We start from the raw sequence: 18394 nt of genomic DNA, 5'->3' as shown, positions 1-18394 counted from the left end.
CCTTAGCGTCTCCCCTTCCGTCTGTTCCGGCCCTCGGGGGCGCGAGGAAGAGCGCAGCGCAGCGGCGATTGGCTGCCCCGCCCCTGCCCCGCGCTGATTGGTGGGAGCGCCGGCCCGGCGGGATCGGCCGGTTCGAAGGGCGGACGCGGCCGTGCCGCCCGGCCATGGAGGCCGTGCTGTGCTCCGAGCACGGTGAGGGGCGGCCCGGGGGCCTCCGTGGGGGGCAGTGTATGGGGGGCTCGGTCTGACCAGTTCCGTTCTTCTCCGCGCCGCAGGGTCCCTCTGCTTCCTGAAAACGGGCGTCCGCGATGGCCCCAACAAAGGGAAGAGCTTCTACGTGTGCGGGACGCAGGGCCCCGCTTCCTGCGGCTTCGTCCTCCCAGCGCAGTAGGTGCAGGGCAGGGGCGGCAGGAGGGGGACGATGCGACAGGGGACCCACTTGGCTGTCCTGGGGGAAGTCCACTGCTGTGTCAGCAGTCGCAAACTTGTTTTCTTACGTAGTCTTTGTTTTGTCGCAAGTGATTGCTTTGCGGTGGCAGTTTCCTGGGCAGTTCGTCTTGGCTGTATTCTTCCGCTTCTCCTTTCCTCCCTTCAGGGTTCCTGCTTCTCACTGCTTGATCCATGAGGGGTGCGTGGTGGAGCTGCAAGTCCTGGTTCAGCAGTCGGACAAAGATGAATACCAGTAAGTTCCTCAAATTTTTAAAAAACCGAATGTCTGCCTTCAAACGGGTAAAAACTGTGTTCCTTTTTCCTTCTTTATCGTATGTTCAGTGCTTAAAATAATATTCTCAAATGTTCAGTGCTTAAAATGTTCTTTTTTTTCTTAATGTTCTCAAACTGATTCTGACTAATGGTCGTTTAGTCATTTACGTCAGAAAAGCTTGCATCCTGTAAATAAGTAGTTTTTCTGTAATGAGGATTTAACATCCACCTAAGCTGTACCTACGTTCTGTGGGAAAGGAGGCCCATTATTTAGAGTATCTCATTTTTATGGCATCTTTGAAGACTTACTTTGTAGGATGCTGCCTCTTAAAAATAAAGATTGTTATTCTTAGGATCAGGAGGCTTTTAGCTCTCTTTATTATTTATGAACAAGTGAGAGAGTTGAACTACCAATCATTCAAAGTGAAAACAGGGGTTTATTGCACATATTGAAACAAATGGTGTTGGACAACCAGAGAGAACTTGCCGTTTCCTTCTAGAATTGAAGAGAATATTTGAGCCCTGAGGCCTTCACCCTGCTTCCAAATGTTTGCCACTTTTATTAGCAGTTACATCCAATAGTATAAACCTGGCTCATCAGATAATGTTTGTTTTTAACAGAATTGAACATGGCTCTGTGATTGGATTCATCCAAACTCAGCATCAAATTCCCCAATGTTAGTTCTGATAAGATACTTGCAGCAATCTTGGTTGGCTGCTAGTTTTAAAAAAGAGTTGTTATAAAGATGAGGTAGCCTGTGCAGTGTAACTAAAAGAGTTGCTTCCTTGCACCTTGAAATCTTAAGATGCTTCTAAGGCTTTAAACATAGACAGTATTTTTCCCTGAGCAGTTACTCTGATATTGCTAAAATTTAGAAAAACCTCTAACCCTAGGAATCTTTATTCAGAGAACACTACTCGTGTAAAACCTCTGTTGCTAGTGTTCACAGCCTTTTGTTATGCAAAGGTCTGGATAAAAAGTACAGACTCGTAGAACTTGTCTGTGATGTTTTTGGTGCAAAGTACTTTTAAAATAATGCTTAGAGCGTCTTCATTGGCTCCTGGGATTGAAATCTTGTTTTAATCCTTGGTAGGTTGTTTTACCGATGCCTTAAGAGTAAGTTGAATGGGAAGAAATGGTGTGGAAGCTTCCCATGGCAGGTAAGAGTGTTTTGTTTGTATTGTAGTATCACCTTACTCCAGCATGGCTTTTCATTCCATATACCATAATCACCTCTGAAACTACTTAGTGGGAGATTTTATAATTTCCAGCCAAGAAGTGTATCAGGCCTGCTGTCCTCTCGATGAGATTTCTCTTTCTTCTGAGTTCTGTGAAGTACTCAGTATTCTTCAGTCTTAGAAGAAGCTTGGATTTGATTTCTAGCTTTTTTTCTAGAGATTGTGCTATTGGGACTTGATCCCAAAAAACAATGGGAATTGCAAAAAAAGTAGAAAACCAGATTTTGTTTTGGATTTCTTATGAAATGTTATCCTGATTCTGTTAAAATGATAGGAAAGATGATCTTGGTAGAGGATGAAGTCTTGCTTGAGGTGATAAGGTTGTGTGTGTTATTAACAGGCTTTAATAATTTTTACATTAGCATTTACTGCCATGTACATATTGCAGGATCCAAAAGCTACCAAAGTGTCAAACCCCTTGGAATCCCAGCCCAGAACAGTACCTTTCTTCAATCCCACTAGCCAAAGAAATCCATTCAAAGTGCTAGATGAGAATCAGGCACCATCATCCTGGAAACAAATGAAGCAAAGAAATGGAGAAGAAATTAAAGCAAAAGGAGCTAAAGCAGAGAATGAGAGTGTGCTGGTATCACATAAAGAAAAGAAATTGACCTCTGAGTCCTCCATAGAGACAGTACCTCTGGAAGAGCTCAAAAATAAAAAGAAAACATCCACAGGAAGTAAAAGTGACCCAGAACTTCAGGAGACTACAGTATCTGAATCCAAACTTTGCCTTTTTGAGACCAGGAAAGGGAAAAGTACACTTTCAGAGGAAGAGAAGTATGGTGGCAGTGCCAGGGAATCCAAGAAGCCTTCTGATTGTGTGGACAAGGAGCCAGGCACAAGATCAAAATTCTTACCACTAAGTCTTGGAAAGCAAAATACAAGTACCAAGCCTCCAGGAGAGGAGCAGCTTGGAGAAAAAAGCTTAAAAAGTTGTAGGGATAAAGACACAAGAAAGAAAGATTGCAATGGTCAGAACAATGGTGAAATGACAGCAATGTCTAAGGAATATACCCCTTCCCCAGCAGCACAGTTGGCATCAGAGTGTGCTGCCCTGAGGGGAAGGGCAGAGGCAGAGCTGCCCAAGGCACAACTCGGGCCAGGGCTGCCACAGTCTCCTGGTGAAGCCTCTGCCAGTGATAGTGATAAAGAAGAATTTGTTTGTTCCTCATCAGGTGAAAGTAAACCTGAGAAATCAGTTGAGATTCCTTCAGGGAAATCAGGAAAGAGTGTGCAGGGGACACCTTTGCCTGGAGCAGCAGCATCATATCATATGGAAGGACCCCAGGACCCTAAAGTGCTTCATAACCGTCTTCTACTCGAGCTGAAACAGAAGAAGGTCATTATTGCACATATTATTTGGGGGTTTTATTGTTCTGTTTTCAAGGTGATCTTTGTTACTCGTGACAGGCATCAGAATATGTCTCCTCACAGCAGAAACTCAAAATGGGGCTTAGGAAGATGTGGCATGGAAGGCAATTCAGCCTTTGTACAGACTGGTTGTAATAAGCAGATACAAACCAATAACTTTGACGGTAGTACAATCTTCTGCGTTTGGGGATGCTCAGTTTTGACCTACCTGAGGTTGTGTCTTGCCTTTTACCCTGAAAATAATTTGCATAAAATGGAATAGTGCACAGCCAGTTTAACCTTTGTAAATAACATGGCTGTCTCTTGGCCTTGTGCAGTAGGAGTGATTTAACTATGAAAGCTTACATTGGGGTGAAATAACCTATGTGCCTGTTTGCTTTTTTTTTTTTTTTTTTTTTTTTGAAAATTGCCAATCACTATGTTTTACAGTTTTCATTATGACCCCCCCCCTTTTTGTCTGGAGTTCAGAACAGAACTTTGAAATGAAGTCAGAACTGTTTGTGCAAGCACAGAGAGAAAGGTGCAAGTAGGTTAAATATTTTGAATGTTTTGAGAGGTGTTAAGACTGTCTGACTCACCTGACTGCCTGTTTCATAAAAAGGAGGAATTCCTGTGTCCTTCCATATTTTCTAATGAAACACTAATAGTTAGTTTTCTAAAGAACCCTAATGGTTAGTTTATTTTCTCCTAAAAGACTGTTTAATTGCACTGAATAGTGCCCGAAAGCTTTTGGAGACTACAGAACAGTATTTAAAAGCAAATTAAAATGGTCTAGGATTAGTTCTTTTTAGACTTCTGACCTGATTGTTCTGTGTTGGCAGAGAGCTTGGTGACCACGCTCAAGTTTTGGTTTCTTTCTTTTTTGCAGAGTACATTGGCTACAGTGAATGTTCAGATGCTGCCAGATAAAGGGGAGCGCTTATTAAAGCAAGTGCAGGATTTGGAAGCTGCACTCAGTGCTCTTAACATTTCAGCAGCAGATACTAATGAAAAAGGTAGGGCTAGTTTTTTTTTTTTGTTTCTCCAGAAGTTTACAAAACAGTTTGTCTTAAAATTGTTAATATGCAAGAAGCGTAGCATATACTTATATGTGGCTTGTGGTCTATAAAACATTTGTCTGTTGAGATTTACTGAAGAGGAAAATTGTTAATTGCAAAGTATGTGTCTGGGAGCTGATGAACAGAGCAACTCAAATGTTTCCTCTGTAATGTAGTGGCTTCCCAAGGGAATTTCCTCCTACCCTTAGGATCTAGGTTTCCAGCTTTGGCTACATGACTGAAACAGGTATCTCTATGAGAACATGCCAATGAAGTGTTCACTCCCTCTGTTGCATTGTGGATCTGTGTTGCTCATGCATGTTGTTATCACTGAATATTCTAGTTACCAGATTTAAAATGAGCAGCTTCCAGTGTGCCATTCCTGAGAGAGAAAAGCTCATGAGCTCTCTTGGCTCATTTGTTCTTGCATATATAGTTTTTGTGTCCAAAATATAGACAAGAGACACGGCTTCAATATTAATAAATTATCTGGGAACAGGGTGCAAAACTGACCTTATTTGCACTACTCTGATCACAGCTACAGAATTCACTGTGTTGCTGTAAACCACATACTGAGGCTGCAGCTGGACACATTGCCTGTCACAGCAGCAGGCTGAGAGCACATGTTCGTAGTTGCAGTAGCTCAGGTGATGTGGTAATCTGCTATTAAACTGGTGTCACCACTTCATAGTATTTTGCAAGTAGACTGTTGGGCAAAATGAAGGCTCTTGTCTGGGCTATAGAGCAAGGCTCTTGAGATTCACTGTCTAACCTTTTCTGCCTGTGATTCCTTTCTCCTTAAGGGCAGGATAGCACAAGCAGCAGCTGCTGTGAAGAGTCTTTATCTAACCCAGTTGGCAGGCCAGGTGGTACAAAGTTGATAGCACCTCTCCTGCTTCAGGATCCTACAGCAAAGGCCTCTGCAGGCTCACAGAGTCACCTCTCAGTTGCTGCTACTTTGGGTTCCAGTGGCCAAAGTTTTGGAAGTAAGTATAGAAAGACTTTGCTATTACAAAGAACCCAGTTAAGTACTATTTCTGAAATAATCCTGCAACTTGTGGATACATGTGAGAGTACTAAGCCTGTTTTGTTGCTGCATACTGTCCCTCGGGCATCTGTAGCCACTGAAGTCAATCTCTGGGGTGAAAGATCTCTTTGGGAAAGTTAGATTTGTAAACATATCTCTGGTACTGTATTTTTGCAGTGAGTGTTGGTGTGCAGAATCTGTATGGGGGAAGAATGACAGAAGACCGAATCAGGGCTGTACACAGTGCCACATTTGAGGCTATTAATCATCTTCACAAATCTCTAGAATCCTGTCCAACAGAGGAGACAGCAGCTGAAGATCCTGCTGGACTGAAGGTGGGTTGGCAAGGACAGAAGCTGTCATGCTGATGAATGAATCACAATGAGTGGTACCCTACAGCATTCCTTCCTTCCCACTTTGACATACTTTGCATCCGGCTGGAAGGACATACTCTATTTAGTTCCATCCATGTTGTTTGTATGTGACTGGCAGAACAGAGGTGTGAGGAACAGGCTGAGAACTTCATTTTTCATTCTTCCTGATGAGCTATAAGAAATAATCTTTCAAAAAAGGTTTGCAGGTGATTACGTTCATGGAATGTGATGGACTCTGGAGTAGTTCTCATCTGTTTGAGGTTATATACAAGGTATTGGAACAAAGGCACGTGCCTCTACAGGATGGTGTGTAGATGCATATATGTTGTGTCACTTGTCACATTGTCTTGGGACCTTTTCAGTGGTGGGGAAGGCCACTGAATGTCCTGTGATGGTAGTATGCAGTCCCTCTTCCTGTTTTAAGAGTGTAGGGGGTCTTAGACTCAGTGAGAAAAGGGGAAGTGTTCTCAATACCTTTCCTTGACAGTGGTAGCTGTTGTAAGCAAGGCAATCTGGGGTGGATTTTCCCGCTGAACAAGCCCTTGTTATCTGCTCTCTGAGAGCACTCTGAGGCATTAGGCTGGTTAGTGCAGGAAACATTAGGAAGACTCACATATGGCACTGCTTGCCTCCTGACTGCAGAAGTTGCTTACCTTGGGTATCTCAGCCCCTGTGGAAAAAGATCAGGTAGGTAAACTCCTTTTAGTAGGATTGTAGTAAAACAGTTGAACATGGGAATTGGTACAGGAAGCAGAAGTGTCTAAATTTTGCCAGGTATTTCCTTCAAATCCTCTGTCTCACTCACCCCCTCAGGTCCCACTGCTGCAGCACCAGAAACAGGCGCTCTCGTGGCTCCTTTGGAGGGAGAGTCAGAGGCCGTGTGGAGGAATTCTGGGTGAGAAACAGAATGGCAAAGTGGATTTTGTGGGGCAGATCTATGGCCAATAACTGGTTATTTTGTAGACATGTCAAAAGGGCTTGTTTTCTGTGCCCTATTACCAAGTATAGGTATTAACCAATGACTAAATCATACGCTGACATTTTCATTTGTGTATTTTTGATTTTCTGGGTTCCCCAGGACACTTTCTGTTGTAGTATTTCACTCCGTGTAGATCCAAGGGGGCTCATTTCTGCAGGTGATAACTTGTGTGCATCTTTTTGCAGCGGATGACATGGGCTTAGGGAAGACTTTAACCATGATTGCTCTCATTCTGGCCCAGAAGCAGCTGAAGACAGAGAAAAGAAAGGAAACATTAGAAATATGGCTATCCAAAAATGGTACAGATTTTTTTCCATTCTACAGCACATACATTATGATGAAGTGCCATCTGAAATGCCTAAAGCATTACAGGTTAAGGGGTTGTAGAGCAACACACTGTATCTGTGCTCATATTCCTTCTGCAGGAAGCTTTCATTTGGCTAAATTGTACTGTGCCTCCTTGCATGGCCTTTCTCTGATCAGGGTCATTTTTGTCTCGCAGTGGATGTGTAGGATTTTCTGACTCATTCCTTTATATTGTTTGGAGATTTATTTCTTTTTCACTGATTTCCTGAAATAGTTAAAGCCAGCATCTCACAGAATCACAAGGTTGGAAGAGACCTTCAAGGTCATCAAGTCCAACCTGTTCCCTCCCACCTCAACTAAATCATGGCACCGAGTGCCACATCCACTCTTTTTTTAAACATACCCAGGCATGGTGACTCCACCACCTCCCTGGACAGACCACTCCAGTACTTTATCACTCTTTGTGTGAAAAACTTCTTCCTGATATCTAACCTGTATTTCCCTTGATGCAGCTTGAGACTGTGACCTCTTGTTCTCTATGTTGCTGCTTGGAGAAACCCCCACTTGACTACAACTACCTTTCAGGAAGTTGTAGAGCGTGATATGCTGGGTTTGCAAAAGATTTCACAAATTTTTAAACATATGTGTAGTTTTCATAGGCACTTCAAATAGTTACTACTCACCTCTCTGTAACTGATCTTTTTTCTTTCCAACTCTCCCCCAAAGATCACTTTTATCTTGTCCACAGACACTGGGGATGTTAGTGCTTTTTTAAAGAGTATTGCTTCTGTGTCCACAGTTTGTACTGTCTGTATCCTCATGGAATTGGTTGGACACTCTTCTCAATTGCAAATTTCCAAAAATTCTGTCTTTGTTCTAGTCTAATGTGAAGACATTGAAACCTGTCTGCAATATTTTCTTTTAGACTTCACTGTTATCCCTTCCCATGGCACTTTAGTTATTTGTCCTGCATCCTTGATCCATCACTGGAAGAAAGAGATTGAGAGACATGTGGTCTTTGGCAAACTGAGGGTGTATCTGTACCACGGGGCAAATCGAGATAAGCATGCAGAGGTGTAAGTGCTAAACCATAAATATGACCAAGAAAAACAAAATACGATGTAGCAAGAGACACCGTTTATCAAAATTGAAATGAAAGTGGATGTAGAATGATGGGAGAATGTGAAGTATTAAAATGTGGAACGTCCAGAAAGTCAGACTGATGTGTGCTATCAAGGTGGGCTTAGTAAAATGTTTATGGCCTGTGCCCATGCTCAGTGGTTCTGGTGGAGGCTGTTGTTGCTTTTGATATCAAAAAAAAGGTGTATATTCTCCAGAAGATCTCTTGCTTGTAAAGATTGTCAATGGCAGTTTCTTCCATGCTTGTGCTTGGTAGTTGTATTTTCTTATCAGTGATGTGTATAATTCAGTGTATTTTCTAGACCTCTTCAGGTGATGCTGAACAGTATTCCTGGGTGCCAGGCTCTAAGTACAGCTCATGCCATGTGGTGTGCACTCTGATCAATGGGCTTTTCCTGTCATCTTGAGCTTGATGTGTCTACTTCCAGTATCCTTAAAATGGGGACAATGTGTTTTTCCTGTTTAACTGCAATGAAGCTCAGTTTTCTGTAAAACTCAGAGTTTCAGCTCGTGCAGCACTGTGTTGTTCTTAAATGCATTCTTCAGCATGCATTTAGTCTCTCTTGCAAAAAAAATTCTTATTGGTTCTTGTTCCTGTTTACTACTTTCTTTTAATTCAGGCTTTCTGGATATGATGTTGTTGTCACAACCTACAGCCTTCTCTCCAAGGAGATTCCCACAACCAAAGAGGAGGGGGAAGTCCCTGCTCAGGACCATGATGTGGAGGTGAGAAGCCATAATGTCTATAGGGAATTGCCTTAAAGTTTTGTTCTGAGGTGTTACAAACCATTGTTGTTTGAAGTAGCACCTTATATGTGCTACAGTGAGCAGCAACTTGATTTATTTTTTTTTTCATAAGCCCCTGTTGATTATTTTTGTAAAAACAAAGTGATGAGAGGAAGTGCTGTGAAGTGGAGCAAGAACAGATATATTCACAATATATGTGTTCTGTGGAATTATAGAATATGTTACATTGAATTCAGACAGTTGAAATGTCTTAAGAAGTAATTTCAAGAATGCAATGATGAATCTCATTCTCCTTTTGAGGTGAAGGAGTAATAGAATCTTCTGTTTGTTGTTTGAAGCGCTAATGCCACCCCAAACTACAAGAAACCTCAGGCTCTGGGTTAGTCTGAACTGAGACTGAGGCAGCTTCCATGCTGCCTTGAAGAAACAGCAGTGTGCTGGCTGGGCTATGAAAATAATGATGTGATTGCTAAGTGCTGACTGAAATGACTACACAGTGTAGAGGAAGTCTCTTTCTGTCTCCTACCTACTGCCCAATTTCTAGATGTGGCTCTTGAAGAAAACAGAACTTGGAATTTTCTGAAATTTCTAGTGGCATCTATAAAATTTTGAGGATCAGAATAATTATATGTGGTCCTTCATCTCAGCATAGCAAAACTTTACTGTTATGAAACACCTCTTTAAACAACAACATTATAAGATAAAATGTTAAAAGCATGAAAATGAACAAAATACTTCCAAAATACATGGAAGCTTTAAAGAGATGATTTTTGGAGACCGTTTCGTACATGACAGTAAGAACACAAACTGCTGCTGACTAACATCACAAAAATACTTTGTGCTGGAAAAATGTGTTTGCCTGTGCCTCCTTAGAGAACCTAGGTTTTGAATCAGATTATGGTCTGCTTTTTCTTTCAGAGTGGATCATCTCCCAGTTCCCCTTTGCTCAGGGTAGCTTGGGCTCGAATTATATTGGATGAAGCTCACAATATTAAAAATCCACGGATTCAAACCTCTATAGCTGTGTGCAAATTGAGAGCCAGTGCCAGATGGGCTGTCACTGGGACGCCAATACAGAACAACTTGCTGGACATGTACTCTCTGCTGAGGTGAGCTGGCTGCACGTGACACATGGGCAGGGATCCAGTTTTAGTAATTCTTCTCTGATGAAGTGCTGAAGTTGTTTCTAAGTTTGAGATGTCTCTAAGATATGTGGAGTAGTAGGATTGGTTATATTAATGGTTAGCACCATTAGGTAGTAGGATTAGTTATATTAATGGATTGCAAAGGCTGTGGTGAGGCATTGCAAAAGTCTGACCATGTGTCTGCTGTTGCATGTAGCTTTTCTGCCTCCATGGAGAACAAAGGGGAAGTTACCTTGGATCTCCTTTGTCTTCAGGATGAGTATGCACAAAACCAATTTTAATTAATGGAGTTTTTTTGAGTTAATCCATGTTGTTACCAGGGTATCCTGGGAGGACCTTCTTAAAATGTTGTGCTACGAGGGCATTGAAGGAAAGAGTGAAACTTTGGGTTCTCTGAACAATGATAAACAGGTGCTCCTCATTGCTGAGGGAGGATAGGTTACAAGTGGTGTTGTAGAACCAGAGAGAACTTGCATTTGAAATTAATTTTGGATAATTGAAATTAACTGTCAAGTAAGAAGTTTGCTATTTTGAAATAACTGATGACTATGGTTTTTGGCAAGTTCATCTGGATGTCTTTTGTTTGCTGGTGATGCTTGAAGCATAATGGGCTAAGAGGAAGTGATGGGTACAGAATCAGAAAGAGGTACTTACAGTATTAGTGATGGTAGGACATCTAAGCAAAAACGTTATCACCACCATTACACTGGAAATTAATTACTGCTCCTTGGTCATGCAGTTATGGCATTTGGAAATGGTTTGTTTTGGTAGCAAGAAATTTGGTTCTGGTCACTCCAGAGTAAGTGAAGAACTCTTCTTCCCTTGGTATGAAGTATCTTTCCTTCCTGTCACAGGTTTCTACGTTGCTCTCCTTTTGATGAATACAAAGTTTGGAAGTACCAGGTAGATAACAACACAAGGAAGGGAGGGGAGAGGCTAAGCCTGTTAACCAGGAGCCTCTTACTGCAGAGAACTAAGGACCAGCTGGATTCAGCTGGCAAGCCCCTGGTAAGAGCTTTACCCTCTAAAACTATACCATCATTCCATTGTTTTCCTTGCAGCAGACAGTTATTTACATGCATAAATTTGTTAATGGGTGGGGTTTCCCATCTGCTGCAGCCTCTTGAGCAAGAGAAGCAAATGTCTGTGGGATGATTTGGTTGCTTACCCAGAAAGCAGAATTATAGAAAATAATGAAACCTTTCAGTTATAAATCACATATTATTTATATCAGACAAAAATATGCCAAGTAATTGCATATAGATGGCCACTTAGTGGAAAGTTAGTCTAGATCACTGGACTAGCCTAGGTCTGAGAACCCAAGCTGCCACATGGACCCGGTGTGTACTGGAGCATTGGCTTTCTGCATTGCTTTTTACAAACAGTCTGTTAAATGGAATATTAGTCATAGGTGTGTCTTAAGCCTTTAAAAGGTATAGTTTTAGTGTACTGTGTGATTTTGAAAGGGGAAGTAAGGTACTTTAACAACACAAAAATTTATCCCTTTGTGGTAGTTGTTGAGCAGTCCATACATAGTATGAACTTGTTATTGGATGAGCTGGAATAAAGATTTTATTGTGAGAGTTAACCAGGCTCCTTGGAGTTCTGTGAGTGCCTGTTATGTCATAACTGCATTAATACGTTTGGCTTTAGTGCACAAACAGCTGTCTTCTGAAATTTAGAGTGTTTGTTATGTTAAATCTTGGATTGCTGCTGTTTGTGATGCTCTCTAAGACATGCACTACATACATCTGATCCTGAGAATTTTCACTTTAGGTATCTCTGCCCCAGCGTAGAACGCAGTTGCATCAGTTAAAACTTACAGCAGAGGAGCAATCTGTGTACAATGTGCTCTTTGCAAGATCCAGGTATGAACGTGGGTAGAGATATGGTATTTTGTGGGTTTGTTTCTTATTGATATGGAAATCAGAGGAGACATTCACTTCAGATGAGGAGAGCTTTTGGATAAATTCCTGTTAATTTTTTTCCCTTCTGATTTACCTGTCTAGTGTGTTTGAAAATACACTGCTTTTGTTCAGGTAGCAGGCAAAACTGATTAATTTCTTTTCTCCCATATATTCATGCCTTATATGAGCTTTGTATTCTAGCCTTACACTTAATCTCACTGATTTCAAGACTCCAAAGACTTGGAATTGCAACAAGTAGTTCTTAAATGATGATGTGTGAGCATCTGTAAATGAGAGAATTATCATCTTTGCTCTGTGATTCTTATACAGTTAGAAATTATGCTGGCCTCTCCAGATAGCTGTAATGCAAGCCAGCATCACTTTGTGTTCTCCTAGGCTCTTTCAGCAGTCTCCCTGTAAAGATTTTCCCTTCCTTTTAAATATGGATTTAAAAGTGTTCTCATATTTAAAGGGCAGACTTGCTTTCTCTTGTGATTTACAAAATGCATCTTTGGTTTTGATCATACTCAGGTTAAACAAGACTGGAGTTTTTTTTGTGATCATTTTTGTGACTGAATGATTAATGAAACCTTCCTTACCTTAACACATCATCAGCTTGCTAAGCTCAGGTCCCTCTTGCCTTTTCTCTTGCTGTGAATCCCAGTGTCTGTCTTTTTTACAGGTCAACACTACAGTCATACCTAAAGAGACAAGAGCAGAAAAGTGAAGACAGAGAGTATGATGGTGGTAACCCCTTTGAGAAAGGTTTGTGCATACCCTCCCCTAAAGACGTTTTCAGAAGTGGCTCTTAAGTGCACAGCTCAGAAGGGGGAACAGACCTGGGGTCAGGACTTAGGAATTCTTCAGAAAATACTCCCCTCATGTTCCAAAGACTTATACCTTAGTATTCTAAGTGTGTTCTCATCGTTGTGGCTCTGGGAAAATCTCTTAACCCTTCTGGGCCTAAAATTGCTTTTGAAATAAAGATCTAGTTGCTCAGATAACATATATCAGCATTAGTGTATGGTATATCATACTCTGACTTGTGTTGTTATCTTTCTTTCCCTTTTTAACTTAAATTGGGTGTTGATCAGTTCCTATGTTAAATCAGGTATTTGCTTGCCTCTTCATTCTTGACTGCTGTTTGTGAACCTCTTCCTGGAGGTGGATGGGCAGTGCTCAGAAATGCTTCCAAGAGCTCCTGATGTTTTGTCTTCCTTCCTTGGCAGTTGCACAAGAGTTTGGAATCAGTCAAAAGGAATTTCTAGCAGGCTCACAAAGTGCCTCCCAGGTCTCAAGTACTGTCCATGTCTTGTCCATGCTCTTGAGGCTCCGTCAGTGCTGCTGCCATCTGTCCTTACTGAAAGTGGTAATTGCATTGTAGTGGTGTGGGGTTTTTTTAAAGTGTTTATGCAAGTTAACAGACTTGGTAACACCTTTGTTTCTCTTAGCTATGAGAGTATGAACAGAGTCAATTTTAGGACTCTGTTTTGAAGCCCAAGATGTTTTAGATGGGCTTACGTTCTACTGAAGAGTTTCCCAGCATAACTTATATGGGCAGCTGTGTCTTTGGAAATACCTTTATTCAGACAAAACGGGAACTAGAATTTTAATGGTAAAAAAGTCTTAACCTAGTCTCTTGAAAAGTGCACATGTGTAGCCTGTTTCAAGGGCTTTTGTATTGGAGAGCTCTGTCAGTGCTTTGAAGTTGCCTTGCATGAAGCAGACTAATTTTTCAGGAGTTCTCAGCTCTGAACTCATATATATATATATATATATATATATATATATATATATATAAATATATATAGCAGCTGTAGAGAGAGTTCAGCTGTTAGGTGAACAGGCAGGAATTTATGTGCTAACATCTGTAATCCTGCAGTTGTTAAATGCTGAGGCACGGCAGGAGTCTAAGGAGACTGGACCACACGAAATGGTTAAGCTCACATGCTTTCCATACACTGCCCCTTTTGGGGCAGAATAAAAGTCTAAAGGAACTGTTTGATCCAGTAGTGTTTCTTAATTGTTCTGTCTTCATATTGCATAGCATCCTTCAAACCCAGTGTCCTCAGGCAGATACTGTGCTGACTGGATCAGTACTGAATTTGATCTCAGACTTGACTGGGATCTCTTATTATTTTCCTTTCTTCCCACAGGCTCTGGATCAAGTTAACTTGAACAGTGAAGGCCTTGCACTCTCCATTGAGGAACAGCTTGGTGCTTTGACACTGTCTGAGCTCCAGACTCCTGATTCCAAGTCAACAGTCTACCTCAATGGCACAGCTTTTCAAACAGATATCTTTGACATCACCAGGGAGAGCACCAAGGTATTCTGGTTGTGGCATTCTTACCTTCCTTGAGAAGCTTGGATTTCAGCACTTTGCCTCTTAAATGGTAATTGCAGATCAAGCTAAGTTGCCAACTGAGATGAAATCAGATTAATAGATTGATAGCCTGCTGAGCCCCTTCTGGGAGCTCCAACTTCTCACACGTTGAGCAGTACTTTCAGTAAAGCTGTGAGAATGTGATTGCTGAAAAACTGTAAGTGAAAATCTTAACCACTGGATTCCCAGAAGCTCAGAAGAGCTTGTATGTGAAATCATGGTGCTTGTGATGAGCAAGAAAAAAGGGGTGGCAGCAAGAGGAGAGGTTGCAATAACTTCCCACAGGAAGGCTGGAATCCGTAAGACAGGCTTGTATGATTTGATTTCCTGGCCCTGTTTTCTGTGGGGGGAGTGTTCTTGCCAATGGCTATTAAAATCTCTTCAAACTCTAAACACAGAAGAAATTTCAGCTGAAAAGCTATTTTGATCGCTTTTAGTAAAGAATATCCAAGCACAAGCCGGATTATGAGAGCAAGCAGACTAATGTTTTGGATATTTTTTTCCTGTAGATAGCTCAACTCTTGGCCGAATTGAAAACTATTCAGAGTCACCCAGAGCCTCATAAAAGGTTAGCAACCATGTCCTTTTCTTTAGTCATAGTGATTGAGAGAAGCATATTGTTTCTTGACAACAGCAGAAATAGCTTAAAATAATTTAATACAAAACTCATGGTATGATAAAATGATGTCAGTACTGCAGTAGTTGAACATAAGTCTTGAGGAAATAAAAAAAGTCTAAGACAAAAGAGGGGAGTTTAAGATACCGATAAATGTAAGCATAAGGGAAAATGTGCGAGAAGTCTCAGGCCTTGAGGCCCAGGAAGACTATTCTCCAGAAGTAGGATTGGGAATAATTTTGTTGTGATGAGAAGTATTTGCCCACCCTACAACCAAAAGAAGTGGAGGACTAAAGTAGAGATTAAAACTGAACCTGGTAGAGATAAAGGAATGCATTGATCAGAGGACCTGTAGAAAGCTTTTTTCCAGTCTTTTCCAAAAAGTATTCCCTTCATAAGAATGGGAGCACCAACATTGCTTTTGTACCCTTTCAAGAAATTATTAAACAAATTACTGCCTCACAAACTGTTTAGTCCAACAAACTGGAGAGTGAGAGGCTATAGTGAATCTAAATATGGTGTCGGTATTGATTTTTGTGATTTTCAGAAAAAGCTGTATTGTGACTCGGGTTTGTGGTTGGGAGGTGAAAATGTAAAATCCAAAAATAGAGGTGAAAGTTATAGACTTAATTTACATGAAGTTTATTGGTTATTAGTCTTTCATAGTAAGTTTTACCACTACACCTCTACTTCTGAATTGGGAAGGGGCTTGGCTGCAGTTTGCAGTGGGGAAGAGTGCCTGAATTGTTGTGTCCACTTGGGTGAGACACTGCAATGACCAAACTGTTCCAGTAGTGAGTGCTGGTTGTGAACTCCCTGTTCTCTCTCCAGCGTGGTTGTCTCTCAGTGGACGAGCATGCTCAAAGTTGTAGCTGTGCACCTGCAGCGCCTGGGGCTGAAGTATGCCACAGTGGATGGCTCTGTCAATCCCAAACAGAGGATGGATGTGGTGGAAGAGTTCAATAACAATCCCAAAGGGCCTCAGGTATGCATTCAGGGCAGGGAAGTAGTCCCTAGCCTTGCTGTGAGCAGTTGTGATGTCTGACTCAGTGGTTGTAAACAGATTCCTCAACTCTATTTTGGCCTTTGAAGGTAGTGTTGGTCTCGTTGCTGGCTGGAGGTGTTGGCCTGAACTTGACTGGAGGAAACCATCTCTTTCTCCTTGACATGCACTGGTAAAGAGAAATACAAATTCCATCTTGGAGAGGATATGTAGGGCATGCTGCTTGCTTTGTCACTGGATGTAATGTTTGATGCAGCTGGGTTAGGCAGGAGGTGTTTAGCTTATAGTTGGGGTTAGTGGTTAGTTGGGGAAAAGTGTTTTTACTGTGGCCTTCATCCAAGATACTGATTTGTCAATCCAGTGCTCACTGGCCAGAAATACAGTACTCTAGGGGCAAGTAAAAATAGAGGAATATAACAGCAATCCAGGTATGCAGCTCTGTATCACAAAATGCTGCTGGGGACTTGGCAGTCCCTGGCTTAATTTCTTGCAGTAATAGAAATGGTGCAGTAATGTCTACAGGCAGTTTGGCTTTAAATAAATCAATGGTGTTGAGTGTAGTCAGCAGCTGGGCACGGCTAGAGTACCTTTGGGTTTTACATACGAGAAGAGTGTGTGCAAGCTCCTGATATTTGTGCTGTCTCATCAAAGTCACAATCGCGGGTGTTTTCAACTAAACGTTACTCATGAGAACTTAAAAAGCAAACTAAATGTTTCTCATGCAAAACCAACTGCTATGTGGTAGCACTAAGGAGATGCTTCCACAATATGGAGGTTACACCAACAAGTATTCCCTGTAACTTTATTAGATGGACCCACCTCTTATGCAAATATTCCTGAGTGATGGCCTTTTTCACTGGGGTTTGCCTTTTTGCTTCACTCTCTTTCCTTACCACCTACTCAGCTTTCTCTGAGTAGCAACTGTCAGCTTGGGGCTACATGGACCAGTGGTCTCAGTCATGCAGTTGGCTTTCCCAGGGCAAAGGGAAGTACAGTCAGGGTGTCAGGCTGGCCATCAAGCTGGTAAACCTGAGGTAGCCTGGGAGCAGTTTTAGTTCTACAGAGGAAGAAAACAGCATTCCCTGGAGGCAGGAAAATGAGTATAAACAGTTTTGTTGTTTGTTTGTTTGTTTTTTTTTTTTTTATTACCTTTTAGGAATCCTGCTCTGGAGGACCAGGCATGTGACCGCATTTACCGAGTGGGGCAGAAGAAGGATGTTGTGATACACAGGTCAGCATTTTACTTAGCAGAAGGAGGAGCTGCTGCTTATATACTGCCTGGCTTTAGTCACTGAGACGAGACCTTGTTTTATCTACTTACAGCTAGACACAAGGTCTGACAGTGGCATTGAGATTTGGGCAGTGAGATAAACATGTTTTCATGTGTTCTGTGTGGCATTTGCATGCATGTTGCTGTCCTGACAGCTAGCAGGGTTTCTTGTTTTTCAGCCTGGAGTATTGGCAATGTCCTGTTCATTCCTGAGAACAGTTTGGGCACCAAAAGATTTCTCTTGATTGAGTGGAGATTTTTTCACTGTGATCCCTAAGCCTGAACCTTTCTAGTATCACTAATAAAAAACACATAAAGCATTTCTAATAGGTGGCAAAATTGACTTTTATAAAAAGCATCTGTAACTAAGTACTGAAAGATTAAATTAAATGCACAGCACATTTAAAGACTTGAATCTAAAATGTTCTTTTGGGTACAATGTTTTTTGTATAATAGGTGCCATCACTTATCATGCAATAATTACAGGATTTTGTCGCACAATTGCTGTTACTTCAGATGACCTAAGTTGAGACCTGAAGTGCATCAGACTTATATTTTAAATGCTGTCATGGTTGGATATGAGGATAGCTGTTTTCTGTTCAGAGGTTGTCGCAGTTTGAGACAAAATAGGAGGAAAATATTTTGTCAGTCACATAATTGACTAATTATTAATTTCTAAGTAAGATAAATCTTTTAAAATGTACTGGGGAAGTGTTTGTATAACACTGACATTTTTTTCATAGCACTTGAGATGGTGTGGATTTGTTTTGTCCTTTTTAAATATTTTTTTTTAGGTTTGTCTGTGAAGGAACAGTAGAAGAGAAGATACTACAACTCCAGAAGAGGAAGAAAGGTCTTGCCCAGCAGGTTCTGTCAGGCAAAGGAGAAACCTTCACTAAGCTCACTTTGGCTGACCTCAAAATTCTCTTTGGCATCTAATTATCTTTTGCAGTACCCAACAGAAGGTAACTTTTACCTGCAAGTAACTGCAGATTTCATCATAAGGCTTCTGTTCTGAGGTGGTCGTTTATTTTGAACAAACAACTACATTTTTGTAACTGTTCTGGAAAGTTATCAACTTCAATAGCTAGTTTTAATATTGATCATTTATACAAAAGTTAATAAACTTTTAAGGTATTGTTTT

The 18394-nt window shown here is 41.3% G+C and overlaps 1 protein-coding gene across 2 annotated transcripts in view; it reads left to right on the top strand.

The window, feature by feature from the left end:
* Positions 1-121: 121 nt before the first annotated feature.
* TTF2 (transcription termination factor 2) overlaps positions 122-18394 on the top strand; it is an 18567-nt gene continuing 294 nt past the window's right edge. Inside the window, exons 1-23 of one of the 2 annotated variants that reach the window (XM_058823476.1) lie at positions 122-192; positions 276-387; positions 596-682; positions 1797-1863; positions 2330-3283; positions 4184-4310; positions 5156-5338; positions 5557-5714; positions 6567-6648; positions 6918-7031; positions 7964-8114; positions 8799-8904; positions 9844-10034; positions 10925-11078; positions 11847-11938; positions 12660-12742; positions 13207-13346; positions 14134-14304; positions 14871-14929; positions 15809-15962; positions 16070-16152; positions 17137-17211; positions 18045-18215. In XM_058823476.1, the coding sequence (XP_058679459.1) occupies positions 165-192; positions 276-387; positions 596-682; positions 1797-1863; positions 2330-3283; positions 4184-4310; positions 5156-5338; positions 5557-5714; positions 6567-6648; positions 6918-7031; positions 7964-8114; positions 8799-8904; positions 9844-10034; positions 10925-11078; positions 11847-11938; positions 12660-12742; positions 13207-13346; positions 14134-14304; positions 14871-14929; positions 15809-15962; positions 16070-16152; positions 17137-17211; positions 18045-18189 (3516 nt within the window). In that variant the 5' untranslated portion in view covers positions 122-164 and the 3' untranslated portion in view covers positions 18190-18215. Of the gene's footprint in view, positions 193-275; positions 388-595; positions 683-1796; positions 1864-2329; positions 3284-4183; positions 4311-5155; positions 5339-5556; positions 5715-6566; positions 6649-6917; positions 7032-7963; positions 8115-8798; positions 8905-9843; positions 10035-10924; positions 11079-11846; positions 11939-12659; positions 12743-13206; positions 13347-14133; positions 14305-14870; positions 14930-15808; positions 15963-16069; positions 16153-17136; positions 17212-18044; positions 18336-18394 lie in introns of those variants that run through there. The other variant, XM_058823468.1, reaches the window with a different exon arrangement.

Source organism: Ammospiza caudacuta, chromosome 2 (assembly GCF_027887145.1).
Source record: "Ammospiza caudacuta isolate bAmmCau1 chromosome 2, bAmmCau1.pri, whole genome shotgun sequence".
NCBI lineage: Eukaryota > Metazoa > Chordata > Aves > Passeriformes > Passerellidae > Ammospiza > Ammospiza caudacuta.
The sequence above is the reverse complement of the archived record's forward strand: the minus strand, read 5'-3'. Positions and strand labels throughout refer to the sequence as shown.